The sequence below is a fragment of the Pteropus alecto genome, unplaced genomic scaffold, assembly GCF_000325575.1.
Source record: "Pteropus alecto unplaced genomic scaffold, ASM32557v1 scaffold3, whole genome shotgun sequence".
Lineage (NCBI taxonomy): Eukaryota > Metazoa > Chordata > Mammalia > Chiroptera > Pteropodidae > Pteropus > Pteropus alecto.
This window is the reverse complement of record NW_006442484.1, coordinates 38,086,526-38,103,176: the sequence shown is the minus strand read 5'-3', so window position 1 is coordinate 38,103,176 and position 16,651 is coordinate 38,086,526. Positions and strand designations below refer to the sequence as shown.

The 16,651-nt window shown below is 35.5% G+C and overlaps 1 protein-coding gene across 1 annotated transcript in view; it reads right to left on the bottom strand.

Moving 5' to 3' along the window:
- Positions 1-16,651, bottom strand: part of CSRNP3 (cysteine and serine rich nuclear protein 3) — a 61,376-nt gene that overhangs the window by 12,164 nt on the left and 32,561 nt on the right. Inside the window, exon 2 of the mRNA XM_006921147.2 lies at positions 2,541-2,800. Coding sequence (XP_006921209.1) covers positions 2,541-2,800 — 260 coding nt within the window. The remainder of the gene's footprint in view (positions 1-2,540; positions 2,801-16,651) is intronic.

The following is a 16,651-nucleotide window of genomic DNA, read 5'->3' as shown; positions in this document are numbered from 1 at the left end:
CTGAGAATCCCATTATCTTTTTTGCTTGGTTTCATTAGGAAGGAGCAATGATATCTAAATGACTTTTGTTTACATTTTCACCAAAAGGGAAAGATGCATGTTTTCACTTATCAATGACAAACCAAGACATGACATCCACGTGGATGATTGCTTCTTCAACTTCCAACACTAAGCACAATGAAAAAAAATATTAATTAATAATAGAATACTCTTGTTGCTTCTTTTCTTCTTCAACTTGCTTTTTTTTTTTTTTTTTAAAGCATAGAAGTAGCTGAATACAAATTATAGTATTAGAATATATCACTGCCTGGCATGGAGTAAGGTTCCTGTAGGTGTGTGGCTCCCCATAACATTTATCACATATACAACGTGACTCAAAGTTCACCACAATAAATCTTTGGGTTTTCAGAAAGAATTACAGTTCCCCAGCTGTTAAAACCACTGCACACAGTACTAAACCTCAGAAAGGGAGGACTCCCTATAGGTACAGAGATTGTCTTTCCCAATGCCTATAGGGGATAATCAATTAATTTTAGAATAGGAAGTAACAAGATAATATAACCAGTGTTCTGTTGAGTGAGCCAGATATTTAACATCTTTGTGCTTCTTTTTCTTTAGTTGGTCTCATAATTTATCTATCCCACTGGGTCTTTGTTAGGATTAAATTAAATAATGTTTATAAAATGCCTGGCAAATAAAAATCACTTAATGAATGGCAGCCATTACTACTGTTCTGCCAACATTTGAATTTGAAGAATGACTTCACTCTTTAGTAGGGGATAGAGTCTGTTTGCAATGGGTTAGAAAGGCAGAGGGTAGATTTCAGAAGCAAACCTGAGAATTATTATTAAATTAAGCTACATGCAAAGCAATCATGAAAAACAACAACAATAATAATGGATTGTTACCAAGAAATCTTAAGGGACTTTCAATGAAATCTGTCAAAAATATCACTAAAGGAAATATGAGACATGCTCTAGGCTTGATTGTATCCAGCTTAATTTAAGTGACTGCCTCTTGTGCAATTGGGAACAAGGCACATAAATTGCAAAATACATCAAAACAAGGTGTTTTGAAACACACAGCACACCTCTGCCAACTGACTTTATACTGGAAACTAAAGGTGCAGTTAACAAAGGTATGCTGATGGTGCTACAGCTGCTTAACGAGTGACTTTTTATGTTAAGTACTCTGGATTACCTGGAAAGATTTCTTTTGTTGCTGGATAATAATGGGAGAGCATTTCCTATATATATTGTTAGGTTGAGGGAGCAATGCAAGTATAGAGCATGTCTGGTCAATGAAAGATTACTAAACTATGTTTCTCTCCACTTAATCCCTAATGTGGCAGAATACTACCTATCTCTACCTGGACAACTCCCTGACATCTCTTTAAAAACGCAAAAGTCTCTGAAAATCAATAACGATCTCAGTTATCTTCCTCTCCCGTCCTCCCCACAAAACTGCTACTCTTTCTGGATTACTTGTTATATCCTTGTCATAGAAAAAGGTACTATCTATCATCCACCCGTTGAGTTTTGCAAGCCAGAAATTTAGGAGTCATTTTTGATAGTCCTCCTTCTTTTCCTTCCAAATTTAACCCATCATCAAAGACTATTGACTTTACTGCCAGAATTTCTCCCTCTGTCCATCTCTTTTCATCTCCCCTACCATCAATCTATTCTAAATTCACCATCATCTTTCTCCTAGACTATTGCAACATCTTAACTGCTCTGACTCCATATGCCCCCTCAACATGGCTGCCTCTACCCCAAAACCATTCTCACATCACTAGATGAACCAGATCATATTATCCTACCACCCCAACCCCATGCTTAAAACTGCTGAATGACTTCTGAAGGCCTTAGGATGAAGAGGAAAACAAAATGCCTTAACACAATCTACAAATCCCTCCTTCATCTAACTCAACTCTTTTTGACTCTGCACCAGCCACACAAGCCTTTGTGTGCTCACCATACTTCCTCCTGCCACAAAGTAGCTTCTGCTCTTTCTGTTGCCTAAACCAATCTTGCCAACCCTTTTCGCCTAGTTATCTGTTTAGATTTCAGTTCAATTGTCACTTCCTTGAAGAAACCTTCCCTGACCTTCAAACCACATTAATTCCCTGTTATACACTTTCATAGTACCTTGCAATCCTTCTTTACAGGACATAATGAAGCTGTGATTTTATTTTGTCCGCATGATTAATATTATTCTTTCCTATTAATATGTAAGGTCCAGGAAAGAAGGGACTATATCAATTTTTGATACCAGCTAGCCCCAGCCCAAGCACAGGGGCTATGACTTAGCACTACTCAAAAATATACAGTTATAGAATGCACAAATAAACAATGTCAGGTAAGTCATCCACATTGCTTTTAGTACAGAGCCTATACTGTTTTAACAAAAGCACCAGCAGGCAGGTTTTTGTGCAAAAGGCCCACTGTGGTCTGTGAATATAAATATGAAAATGATTAACTTAACCAAACCGAGGAAAGAACACAGAGTTTTGCAAAAAGTGAGTTTCTAATGTTGTTTACCTTTAGTTTTAAAGAGTTCAATTTTTCCTCCCTGAGGTGTTCTCTCAACATCTCTCGATGAAGCCTCTCCTGCTCTCTCGCAAATTCGCCAAGCGTGTACTGGCGCACGCTGTTATGGCGGCTGGACATGCCCAGGGTGCTGCCCCCTTGACTGGGCACGCTCGTGAAGCCTTGCCTCCTGGTGAAGTAGTACACGGTGACACAGCTAAAATGCACATTCTTAGTCCTCAGTCGCTTCTCTCTTTTGAGAATGGAGGAAGCTGAAAGAGAAAGAAACAATTCAGTGAACACCTAGGGCAGCAGTTTTCAGATGAGATGAAGAATTAGAAACTGCCACTTGATGATCAACCCTTTCTTGGCTGCAAGACAATAATAAGTTGAAACAGATTTATATTTCCTTTTAAAAAAATGTTTCTAGCTGTGGTATTGTAGACTTTCAAGTCCTTCTATAACTGTAGTCTAAACAAACTTTCAAGAAAGTTGCCAAAAGGTTATGAATCAGTGGCAGAATGTAATTTCTCATTTCCCCCAACCTCTTAAGTTTTGGTTTTATGGTTTTTACATGAGTTGCATAATACTATAATCAGAAAAGACATATACTACCAACCTTCACACTTTGGATCTTATTTTGATATGGAGGATGCTTGGCATAAAAAAGTGTCTATTTAAAAATTTTAGAGAATTTCAAAAGCAACAAAAATTCAGGGAAAAAAGCTTGCTAGCACTATTTAGATATTTTTACAATCAAAATCTAACAAGGCTTTTCCTCCCTGAGGTTGATAAAAATTCCACTAAACAGCATTTCAGACAGTGGGATTTTAATCCAAGTACACATTGGGACAATTGAAAATGTCATTCGATCTTTTATTATCAGTCACAAGGATATCAAGATGCACAGAGCACCATGGAGGGTTGAGATACACACTGTGGTTGACAGAAAGAGAGCCACACATTATAACCATGACCTTTTGGAGTTGGAAAACATACTAGGCATCATCTAGCCCAGCGCTTTTATTTTATAGTGAAGTAACCCAGGCTTGCAGAATTTGAGTAATTTTTTTCAATGTAGATAATTAGTGTCAAACCTAAACTTAAATGTAAAAGCTCCCAATCTGATGCCATATTCTATGACACTTCTCCACTGGGTAAGGAAAGGTACAATGAATTGAGGAGAAAGATTTAGAATCATGATGTTATGTGCTGAATTGTATCTCCCCACCCCCAAAATATGTTGGAGTCTTAACCCTCAACACCTCAGAATGTAACCTTATTAGGGAACAGAGTCTTTACAGCGGTGATCAAGGTAAGATGAGGTCATTAGGGTGGGTCTTAATCCAATGACTAGTGTTCACATATAAAAGGAACATTTGGACAGAGACATGCACAAAGGGATGATGTAAACATACATCCTCACTCTGCTCATGTGAAGAGGGACAGAGATGAGGATTATGCTGCCAAAGACAAGGAATGTTTGGAACTACCAGAAATTGGAAAAAGTCCTTCCTCTATAACTTTCAGAGGGAGCATGGACCTGCCAACACCTGGACTTTGATCTTCTAGCTTCCAGAACTGTGAGACAAGAAATTTCTGTTGTTTTAGGCCACTAATATGGTGGCATTTTGTTAGAGCAACCCTAGGAAACTAATACACATGTTCAAGTAGAAAAACAGATAGAAAGAGACAATGAATTGAGAAGAAAACCTTGGATAGCAAAAGAGTAATTTAAGCTAACATTTATAGAGTGCTTCCCAAGTTCTGTATTATGCAAAGAACTTTAATGAATTATCTCATTTTATCCTTACAGCTATTTGTGTTGATACTACCCATGTCTCCATTTTAAGAAAACTGAGCCTCAGTTTCCTCAAAGACTGAATAACATAGGCAAGGTCATATAACCAGTGATGAAGCTGGGATGCATTATTCCAGAGTTCAGGCTTTTAAACATCATGTCATAACAAGAGCAGAAGCCACTCTAAGGGAGGTGAACAAGGCAGAGTTTTGGTGTCATACTAACTCTCATAGATGTCAAATGCTACTGCTTTCAAAGATGATTTTGAAAGCTATATAAGCAATAAAAAAAAAAAGTGACTAAAATATCATTTTAGATTTATGTAAGAATATTCTGCCAAGGGAGTTCAAGTTCTTTTGTCTCATCCCCCCACCCCACCCTATAAAACATTCAAGCCAAAAACAGACAAGCCACTATTACTAATCTCATTTTATGAATTTATTTATTTAATAAGTAGAAACCAATGGCCTACTATGTGCCAGGCTCTTTCTAAATGATTGGATACATTGATGAGAAAATCAGAAGGTGATCCCTTCCCATGACACCTCCATTTCCAGTGATAAGAAACTCAGACAGAATGAACAGACTCAGAAGATTATAGAGATAGAGAAATATGACATTTGGGCAAGAATTTAGCTTTCCCAACTTCCCCTCCTCCCTACTGTTTTACCTCTCCAGAGGAGATTGCCAGAAAGCAAATGCTTTCAAACGTGTACATAACTTTCCCATTTATTTATGTGTACGTTCACTGCAACATACTTGTACTCCTGGCAGCAGAGACAGTTCTCAACTTTAATTTAAAATCCCCGATCTGCTTCATAACCATATGTTTAAATCATCTTAAAAAGAGAAGGATTTGTCAAAATGCAAAAGATCAGCACAGAAAGCAAAATTTAATAACTTGCCCAGGAATCTGACAACCTCATTTGTCACTACCTTACAGCAGGCCACGGCTGCTGCTTTTTGGGTGATAACCTTCAACCTTTTCCACTCTCGATATCATAAAAACAATGCCCTTAAGCCAACATATTTCAAGGCCATACATTTACAGATAAGAAAAAAATTTAATGTATTCATTTAAGGTAATTATTATGAACACCTCTGACAATTTTATTACTTATATTTTAGATAATTTATGGTACTCTAGACAAATTTCCTTTTTGAAAATGTATTTAGATCTTGTATCTATATTTTTAGATTATAAGAAGTACACTTCGACCTTCTGGATGAATCTATTGCACTACTGTTTCCTTGATTTACGCGTAGAGAAAATACATAGGACAGTTTAGAGATGATTTTCTACAGCTTTGAGGAGACAATAGTAGCAGAAAGCAGAAGCTCTTGGCATTGCCAACGTTATCAAATCATGCTAGGATTAGTGCTGCTTTCTATCAGCAAGGGTTTATAACTCAAAACTGTGCTTATGCTTGCTTTAGCATTTGCATATTATAAATAGCACTGTGAGAAGGATGATTGAAAAGCCTACAGAATATATTTAAAAGGCAGACTTTGAAATACTACAAGATCTGCCTTATGAGAGATATTTTAAGTGTGGCTTTCCTGAACTTAAGAGCCACCCACGGCTCTCCTCTGATTGAGTTAGAGCATGAGCCTTTATGGTCTATCTCCTGCCTCCAGGCACCAATTTGACTACCACAAAATGAAGTCATAAAAAAAAAGTCTGTATTCTTCAAGCTTGGGAAAAATGGACAAATTCACTCAACACATCTGCCTTAGGGAATCTGAAACCTCCCTGATATACCTACCTAGTAATTTGTGCCCTTTGCAGAACAATCGAAACCAACTTTAGTTTTAGAGTTTAGTTTACTTTACTACTGTGAGGTCAAGAGCAAGAAATAAGCAGGAGAAGGAGGTGTCTTTCATTACTGCTTTAAAAAACAATTAGTCTGTTTTCATATGGATACTGAGTTTTTGGTGCCTTACAGCTCTTTTTCTTTTGTCCCATTCAGTTACCACCCTGATACAGAAGTGTCTAAATGCAGTAGTATTATATATACAGCATAGGACACAGCTCTTGGGAACATCCATTATGGTTACCACATGAGAGCATACTGATGCTACTATAAAATGATCACATATTATGGAGATGATGTTGATTTTTATAAATTAAAGGAATAAATAGCACAGAGTGACTAATATTATTTGTCTGCAGCAGTTATTCTTCCTAAAAAATGCTTTAGCAATGAACGGAAAATAGAATTGGGAAATTGTCCCATTCACAATGCCGGGGTAAGAATTCAAGTAGATAAAATACAATAATCTGTACCATACATTATATAACAAGTTCATGAAGAGAGTGGATAAAAATGGAAGCCAAAACTAAAAATGGCAGAGTGTGTTTCTAGAACCTTCTAGAACCTTCTAGAAGAGTCAGTGTTCTGATGAGACAAATATTCTGAGTATTTTGAGCCCACAGAGGAGATGAGTATATCAAGGCATCAGAATTAAATCACATCAGGCTCTAAGAAAATTCAACTGACTTTGTTCCATTTCCACACTCATAAACGAACCTGCTTATATAGATTGGAATACACCTTCAAGTCAACAAGGCTATGTAGTTGACTCATCAATTTTATTTCTTGCTGAAAATAATCAAATTTGTTTCAAATTTATACTTCAGCTATTAGTGAATGAAGTGAGTGCATGTCATGCCATCTGAGATTTCCTTCCTTGCATGCACAGAGACCATCACATAAAATTGAAGATCATACTAGGCCTGTAAAATTGAAGATCAGACTCTGGACCATAGTGCAACCACTCTGGAGCTCATACTAGAGCAAGCAAGTCACCTCAAGGCAGACTTATTCCTTTTTTGTGTCAACAACTATCAGCAAAGCCCTGGTATAGCTGAAAAGGCAGAAAGCAGTAACTAGAGCTATATGTTTTGGTATTAAATTTGGCATGTGAAAGTTGAGGGTTCACAGTCCAGTATGATGTTAAACGAGGAAAATATTAATTTTACCATTTGGGCCTAAAGTCAACAGTACACTTTTTTCTCTCCTATGCCCTATGCTCAAAAGAAAAATATTGGATGATTTGTAAGTCTATATTTTGAGTTTATTTTTAATTTATTTGGGGAAAATTTAGTAGAAGCAAAATGAGATTGCTGAAATTAACTTGTTTATATTGGTAACTCCTGGGCAATTAAAACTCATGTTTTTAAAACATACAAACAAAATTAATCAGGGGCTCTGAAAGTGTGTATATTGCTTCTTACCTTTAGAAGAGCAAATCAAGATCAAATCAAACTTACGAAGTCATGAAACCTAGCCTGCAAACTGAAAGTCCAGTTGCATCAGAAAAAATTTTGTATAGAAATTAGCCTAATAGCTTAGATGTTAAATCGATTTCCAATGGTTAAAGTTATGAAGCTTTTTAAAAAGTTCTTAATCAAGTGGCTTCTGCAATTCCCCTTGATCATATCCTCACAGTTTCTCCAGCTTGAAGATTGTCAAGGCTGGCCTTCTAGACTGGGTGGGGTGCTGCCCACACAGTCTCAAATCTTAACTACAAGTAAGGAATAAAAATGGATCTAGCAACCAAGAAATTATAGGTACCTCTTTTGAAAATAAAGTGTAGTTTGTTACCAAAAGCAATTCTTCCTTGTCCTAATTGTCCCCTTTTATTCCTTTAATTGATATCCTCCTCGAGTTTCCTGAATATATTTGCCCCAGTTGAATCTTTCATTATTTTGCTCAACTAAGGTATTTAGGGCAGTAGTAAGTCATTGTAGTGGGAGAAATCCAAAAGACTGATATTCTTGGAGTCTGGGTGAATGAGAGGCAAAATGAAAGTAAAGACTAATTGGGAATATTTTCTTTCCAAACATGAACAAAATCCAAATCACCTAAAGAATATTATATATCCTATTACCTATGGCCAAATCAATGTTACATTATTTTATACTCAGCGTGGTATTTTATTCTCAATTATGAAGCATAGAAAACACACCCAAACAAAAGAAACAGACTCTCCCAAACACTGGATACGTAATAGGCAACACTGGGCATAGCCAATATTTTGGAATTAAAGTGCTTTGCATTTCCAAAAAGGTAATCAGAACTGAAGCAGTCAGTAAATACAAGAATATGTCAGAATTCACCAAACAGCAAATCAGGAACTTTATTTTCTTCTACTACTGCCCTTATTATTAAGAAAGTAGCATTCAAAAACAAAAAATCAAGGAAAAATAGCTCCCACTTACAGTAATATTCGTGATGTCAAGTCTACATTTGTATTTGGTTCCCTAAAATGTGAGTGACAGCTCTAAATGCTTTTAAAATTGTAGCACATCTCTCTCTCGAGCCCCTAAATGCCACTCTTCCCCATTTCAAATCAACCAGCCAACTTACATACTAGTAAAGCAGCAAAAAGACTACACCATCTAAAATACAATAAACATACACAAAAAACAGTCATCATTCTGATTTCAATCCTTCTCTAGAGGAGAAATAATTTCATAAGCCATAGATAAGACCAGGCAGTTTAACCGTTTAGTTGTATTTTCTATTCTAATATTAAGTTGAAAATATTCACAATGAATTGCCCTCAAGACTAATAATATCTTTCATGCACTGCAGCTTCTGAGTGAAATAATTTAAGATAAAACCCTTTTGTTTAAGTCACTAGTTTATAAAAATAAAACCAAAAATAAAAACCTCTCATATAGGACTACATGAAATAATAAGAATTCTATCAAGATATGTACAAAAACTGCATATGCCTTTAAACAAAAAATATTAGTAAGACTAGAAATAATATAAAAAGATGACCCTTCAGGCTGGATGACTAAACCTTTGTTTTGGATCATAAACATGCATGTCACGTCGTCATCCAGTCTGTCGGCTACATCCACACAAGCAAGCAAGAGATCCGCATGGAGGGAACCAGCTCTCTCTTGAGTCTCTCCAGACAGCAACAACCCAGGCTGCTCAGCACACTGAAAGCTGAATTTGACATTCGAGGGGGTGGTTTAATAGCACAATCATCTATCTTCAATTCTCAGTTTGGGAAAAAGTAAGGTTTACCATCCAGAATTTTGATGTACATTCAAAAAGATGCATATAAAAATTAAATGTAAACTTCTTTAACTTTCCAATTTTGATGCCATAAGTAATTAAAATGACTAACTCACAAAGAGCAATCATTTTCCAGAACTAGCTATTTTTCACCCATACATTTCTATTTAATAAAGATGTCCCCTGCACTTTCTCTCTAATTTTTGTGAGTAATCTTTAAAAAAAGAGAGTGGAGGAGGTCATGTTGTTTTCATACTTGTTAAGACACAGGGATAAATACTATATTTTAAAATTTTAAATTGAAATTAAAAAATTGAAAAAGCAAATATTAAAAAAACGTTCTTTTATGAATAATCTTAATATATAATTGACTTACCACTGACCCTCCCCCTTCCCAATTTACGTTAAATTGGCTTTCCACTGAAAATGTGATAGGACTGTAGAATGCCCTAGCCATCAACATAAAATGCAATTAACATTAGAGATGGTGAATTGTTAAAGTCAAACAAATTTAGATTAAATTATAGATTAAAATAGTATCACTGAGTGACCCACTGATTTTCATTCTAATTTTCCTGTTTCATCAATTCATCCATCAAATTTATAGTATTAGGCATCATGAATTTTGGTGTTCCAATTATATGTTTGACATGCTTCTGGTTCGGTTTTGTCTTTACATGATATATCACTTAAATAAAGTTTACACATTAAGCAAAACATTTGAAACACCATATAATATTAAAGTATTTTGCTAAATCCAGGCCCTGTATTCTGCTCAGTTCTGTCCAGAGCAGACTGAAAGTCGGAAATTTTTTTTTCTTGTTCCATATACTTAGCTAGACATCTGACATATTTCTGTTATGAAGCAGTTTACAAAATTTTGATCAATATTAGCAGATCTTTTTTTCTTTTCATATTATGCACATTTCTTTAGGTAACAAAATTTTCCAAGAAATTTTTAAGATTTCTACAGAGTCAATGTTAACATTTACATATGGAACACACATTATTGAGGTATTTAATTGTCTTTTCATTTTTAAAAATGTTTCTTTATTGTAAGCATATCATAGTACTAATGAATTAGAGAAAATATTATCCTGTCTTGATATTGGGAAAATGATAAATTGTTAAATAATGTAATCAATCTGAATTCTAATACTTGCTAAGATCTATTATACAGATTACATTAATGAGGATCTGCATTTCTCAGTTCCTCCATTAATATTTTCAGAATTATGTTTATCTACCTCACAGGGATATTATCCGAAATAATTACCTTTGTAAAATGCCGTAAGAATCACAGATGGAAAGCATTACGTATGCAGAGTACTATCTTGGTGATGCTGTTAAATCAAATAAAAAGCATGCTCCTTTATTTTCAGTGAGAAAATAAGTACCACCTACTTCCCAGCTTGTTTCCTTAATCTCTCATATGTGCAATTAAACCTTAAAACATCATGCTTAAGAAATATATTTCGGTGCTACTAAAGTAACAGTTATTTTCAAAATATATAAACCTATACTCTCATTTTATTAAATCTCAACATGGATATCATCTTAAGACCATACCGTTTGTTACTGGGGAAAAAAAAAGTAGTCATTACTAAACATAAATAATCGCAGTTCTGGCACAAGTCCAAGGTGTAAGCACTTTCCTCTGCTGTCTCAGCAATTCTCCTCATGTCAAAGACACATTAAAATAAATGGGCACCATATGGCTCCGCAGCAGAATACCCGCGCTCTTACAACCAAGAGGGCAATGCAATTCATTACCACCATCGGAGAAATATTTTGGGGACATGGAATATCTCAATGCAAAATAAAGCTGCATGAGGCAGGCCATTTGATTAAAATTCTCATACAATGACAGAAGGAGACATTTGCTATTCTTCGGCTCTACTAACCTGTTCTACTGCTTTTTACATTTTCTCGATACCACCATGAGCCTCTCCTGTAAGAAGAATTAAACAGCACTTGCCACCTGCTCAATGACTTTACTACACAGTATTTCATCTGGTGCAACAATATAGTCCCATAAAGCCTGATATATCATAATAATCCAGGTCGGAACATCACTTAACAATATCAACAAACAGTACAAAATCTTCAACAGCAGCAATGAAACTCTTTTCAGATCAAGTCATTCTGGAGAGCAACACTAGGTCAAAGATTATACCCTTGAACTTTGAACTTTGCCAGGAAGGATGAAATCTGGAAGCTTAATATCTCTTTTTATCCTTAAGCTTAAAATACCTTTACTATATTTATTCCCCCCAAAATTTAAATCATTGAAAAATGTAAATGGAAGAAATGAATCAATGCTATATCACTGGCTCCATATGTCAGAATTTCTAAAGTACGAAAAAAAAAAAAAGAAAAGAAAAAAAGATCCAGGGCTGCAGAGTTGGGATTAAAGCAGAGGTTGGGAAGGTAGCCGGAAGAGAGGCAGCTGGGGTTACTGAGGTACCTTCTGTTTCCTGGCTGTCAGTGAGTGATCTGGAAGGGTTGTAAATCAAAACCCAAAAGACAAACTTTTATCTACGACTTTTCTATAAAAAATATCTATTTTGGGGGGTTGAGCATATGCTTAGTTTTCATAATATCCCTCATTGTCTGTTTTAACGCTTTTTAAAACCATGAATGTCTAGTATAGAATTAAATACAATGTCTAGTATAGAATTATCACCCAATATCTACTGGAAAATAAAAATGAGACTCAGCTTAAATGTCAACTCCAGGAAGGCTTTCATAGAACCTTAGGATAAGGTGTCTGCTCTATCTACACCTTTCCAGAGCACCCCAGCCTTGGTATCGACAAAATGAGTACGTGCCTCTCCTCCACTAGGATTCGATTAAGACCTAGAAGATGAGGACTGCATCTTACTCCCTGGGGAGCCCTCAGTATATAGCATACTGCTGGGCACCTACAACTCATTTGATAAGTGTTTGGTCAGCTAAATTACACGAATGGATATGTGAACTCTGGGCTAAATAAATAAACATTTACATTTCCTAAATATATTTCCCTTCATTTTAAACAATAAGATGACGGCTTTCTCCTGAGGCCTCATAGTCAACACGTCTTCCTTCTTCTAGATACTTTATTTTCCTGGGGTACTTTTCAATTAAAATAAATGTTTCGAAGAGAGGACACATCACCCTCATGGCTAGAGGGTATACCTAACTTTTGTATTACAAACTATTTGAAATATGCTATATTTTATACATCAGAAGATCTAGCATAACAAACCAACTCTGGCATCATAATAAACCTTTAAACAATTCATCAATAATAAACTTGTAAACCCATTTTTAAAAACCAAATAGCTGGTCAGGGGAACAGTTACCTGAATACTATAAAATGATTTTGAAAGAGAAATCCTGCTGATAAAACATCACTAATTGGTATTGACTGCCAGCAAAAAATATGACTGAAATTCTTGCCTTTAGCAGTCCATTAATGATAGATCTACAATGTTCTGTTTTTGTCATCTTTGCCTTAGAGCAATGGATGTCCTATAAAAATAAAATCATATTGTATAAGATTTATTAACTTCCTATGAAATATTATACAGGCATGTCCTACAACAGATAATTTTTCTCTTTTTGGTGATGAGACATAGTAAAAAGATCTAGTTGATGAGATCCTGAGACAAGGTGCAGAAATAAGGGAGATTTTAAATTTTTATTGAAATATGAAAGCAGGCAGAACAGAACTAAAACTATATGGGCTAGAATATAAATTGAATGTCATGTCTGGGGCTCATTTTATCCTAAAGTTAAACATTTGTCCTGTTGTTTCATGGATAAGAGCAAAAGACATGAGAATCATGGGTCAGAACAAAGAACTTTATTATTCACAGCATATCAAGCGTCATGAATATCACGTGCTTGTTGGTACTCTTTGTCCTCCAAAATTCTACAGGGGCAACGTGGAAGAGCCAAATAGATACTATACACACAGAAGGTTTTCACTATATCAAAGGCACGATGATCATGGAAAACACTTTTTCCGTGATCAGTAAGCAAGCTTGTTTTTTGTCCCAGAAGGTGACGTTACCTCGTCCCGTAAGACTGCTTGCTATAAACACTGAGAACTGGCACAGGTAAAGAGGGGTCATGTCAGTGCATTCTTGGTGTCCTCAGAAAGACATGTAGGAATGCAAAAACCCATGTAGGAGTGTCTCAACAGAATTTTTATTTATTTTGTTCATTCATGTATTCCAGGAACCTGGAATAGTATCTTTTATACAGCAGATATTCAATACATAGTCGTTTATTAAATGAGTGGGATTTATTGACAGGTTTCTATTCTTATTAAACACTATCATGCTTGTAAAATGATAATCTCACAAGCATGTATGTCATAACTATCACTTAGTATGTGAAAGCAATATTCAAAAAACACATATAAAGAAAAAATCTTTTCCTACAGTACATGAACTAAAAAGTTTCCTAAACTACACTTAATGAGGTATTTTTATTACTATAAGATATAGCATTTTTCCTCTAGGTCTCTTCACTGCTCACAGGTACTTCTCTTTGCAAACATGTTGCCCAAGGAGAAAATAAGCCCAAAGATCTTTGGAATGATTTTAGCAGCTCCAAGGAGTGGTCCAGCTATAGCTCTCCTATCATATCTGTGGGGCACGTAGGGTGGCCCCTGGATGCATAGAAACAGTTGCAAAGGATCTATGTTTGCCCTTTGATATGTTACTCTTATGACATATGGGTTATTTGTTACAAGAAATATTTTTTTCCAAAGCCAAAATAACCCCAGTTTTGGACCGTGTAAGGGAGAAGAGTTTCTTTTCCTTCTACATTTAAGCAGTTTATATTCCTTGGAATAGAAGAGAAAAAAAAAAAAAATAAGCAGAATGATGACTATACCTTATTTCTTTAAGATCATCACTTCTCAATAATTTCTACGTTTCTTTTATCATCTGGAGCAAATTCAGATTCCAGACTTTGGCTCACATTGGTCTCCATTAACCAGTTTCTCTGACCTCCCTCTCATGTACACACAGTCTTCAGTGTCTCCAAATCTGATTTGTAAGTGACTTACACAAACAAAATATTCATCTCTGACCCCTGCCGGAGACCAATTTACTCACCAAAGAGGCTCTTGGGCATTAGAGTTGGAAATAGGAAAAAAGTGAGAATTAAAATCAATGTAAGGTAGACTCTGCCTTGGACCCCACCCAGACTTCTGGCCTTTGATAAAGGATTCAGTAGGGATAACCCAAAATGTTTTTTGAGTATGTGAATCATATTGGGAGAGTAAAGGGACTATTATTGTTCCCAGATGGTAATGGATATAATTACTTTCCTTCAACAGAAGAAGTTACCTTTTTCTTTAGTAAGTCATTGGACTTGAAAAGACTGGAGGAGGCCACAGGTACCCTTGAGCAAAGAACTCTTTATGGAGGAGAGGTACAATGATCCAGGGTACCTAGGGCATTTCAGGGGTACTGGGAAAAGATAAACTAGACCTTGGTGAACCATTGCTGTGGTCTAGTTTAAAAGTGCATGCAATCTATTACTAGAGCAATACATTTCCATAATGTATACATAAAATAAGGATATGGGCATGCATGCCAATTTTAATGATAGAGGTGTGTAACCACAAAAATTTGGAAAACTATTAGTACACAAGAAGTGAAAACTGCGTAAGAGACAAACTTGGATAATTTTAAAGTACTGCTTTTATTAATGAAGTTTTATTTGTAAGTTCACTATATGCCACAGACCTTTCTTAGTGCTTTATAGGCATTAATTTAGTAAATCCTCACATCAATACAATCTTGGTTTGAATAGGTAGAACACCTCACAGCTGGTAGCAGAGCAGCCCGATTTGAATGCAGAATGTGTCAGTACGCAGCTCAACCCGTTAATCTTGACAATGTACCGCCTCCCTTCCTTAGTTCCGGAATGGGCTAATACTCTTTCTTCTTCCTTCTTATATTCCATGAGAACCTGCTCCCAGGACACAGACAAAATCTAGAATTATGCCAAAACTATGTAGCTGCATTATTAAAATAGAAATAGAGAAAGAAAGTTGTCTGTGTCTTTGAAGCAGTTAGAAGCATCTTAAGAAGTAAACCATTGTAAGCTTTTGTTGTTTTATTACCAGATCACTAGTGGCCTGGAGCTATAAACCCTAATGACACAGGCTTTGGAGTCAGACGCAACCACTAGGTTCATTGCCACCTTACGTCAATTACTTAATCACTGTTTCTTTATATGCAATCTCCTAGGGTCATTGTGACTAAATAGAGGTTATAAACGTGAACTCTGAAGCCAAAGCCCTTAGTTCAAATCCTAAGTCTGCCATTTTCTTACTGTGTGACCTTGGACAGGTTATTTTCTCTATGCATCATGCACAGAGTATGGTTTTAATAATAATAATACCTACTGCACAGTGTTGTTACAAGGATTAAATAAATTAGTGTTTGTAAAGTGTTAAACAATGCTTGGCACATAGTAAGTGCTATATAAATGTTAAGTAAAAATAAAGAAATCAATAAATCATTTATATAATTCGAATTCACAAAAATCATTTATATAAAGCAGTAGAGTATTTGAAATAGAACAATCAATAGGTGTTAACTGTTTATTAGCAGTGACTAGCCCCATCTGACAAGAGTTTTAAAATTAAAATGCTTTATTCTATACTTTAAATGTACAATATTCTGGACTTAAATACTTTTTTTGTTCTTGCATTTGCTTTTGGTACATTTTGAGTATCTGACATATAATTGACATACATTGGGAATTATGTAAAGTCCTAGGGTTATAACTGTGAATAGAAAACAATATGTAGCTCTAAGAGACATTTAATCTAAGGAGGATATTTTAACCTTGATTTTGTGGAGGAAAAAAGAGAATCAGGGTGGTTCTCAGTCAAGGTCATGAGATGATAAATGAGATTCACATTCACCTCTGTTTGGCTTCATGTTGGTGGCCTTTCCATTTCCTGTCTGCTGTTTCTACTCAGGTGTCAGCATATTGGCTTCGTCATTCTTATTTTGCTCTTTCCTTATTGTTGATATGACAAACCCTATATATATTTCAAAATTACAGGTTTTACTTGTTCCATTTAGAATGAATTGATTTATATTTATCTGCCATTCACTTCTTTACTCACCCATATTTATCACCATTCACCTATACCCAGATCACTAAGATATGAAGATACAGTCAGTACTCATTATTCATGTATTCTGTGTTTGTGAATTCTCCTACTCACTAAAACTTATTGGTAACCCCCAAATCAATACTTG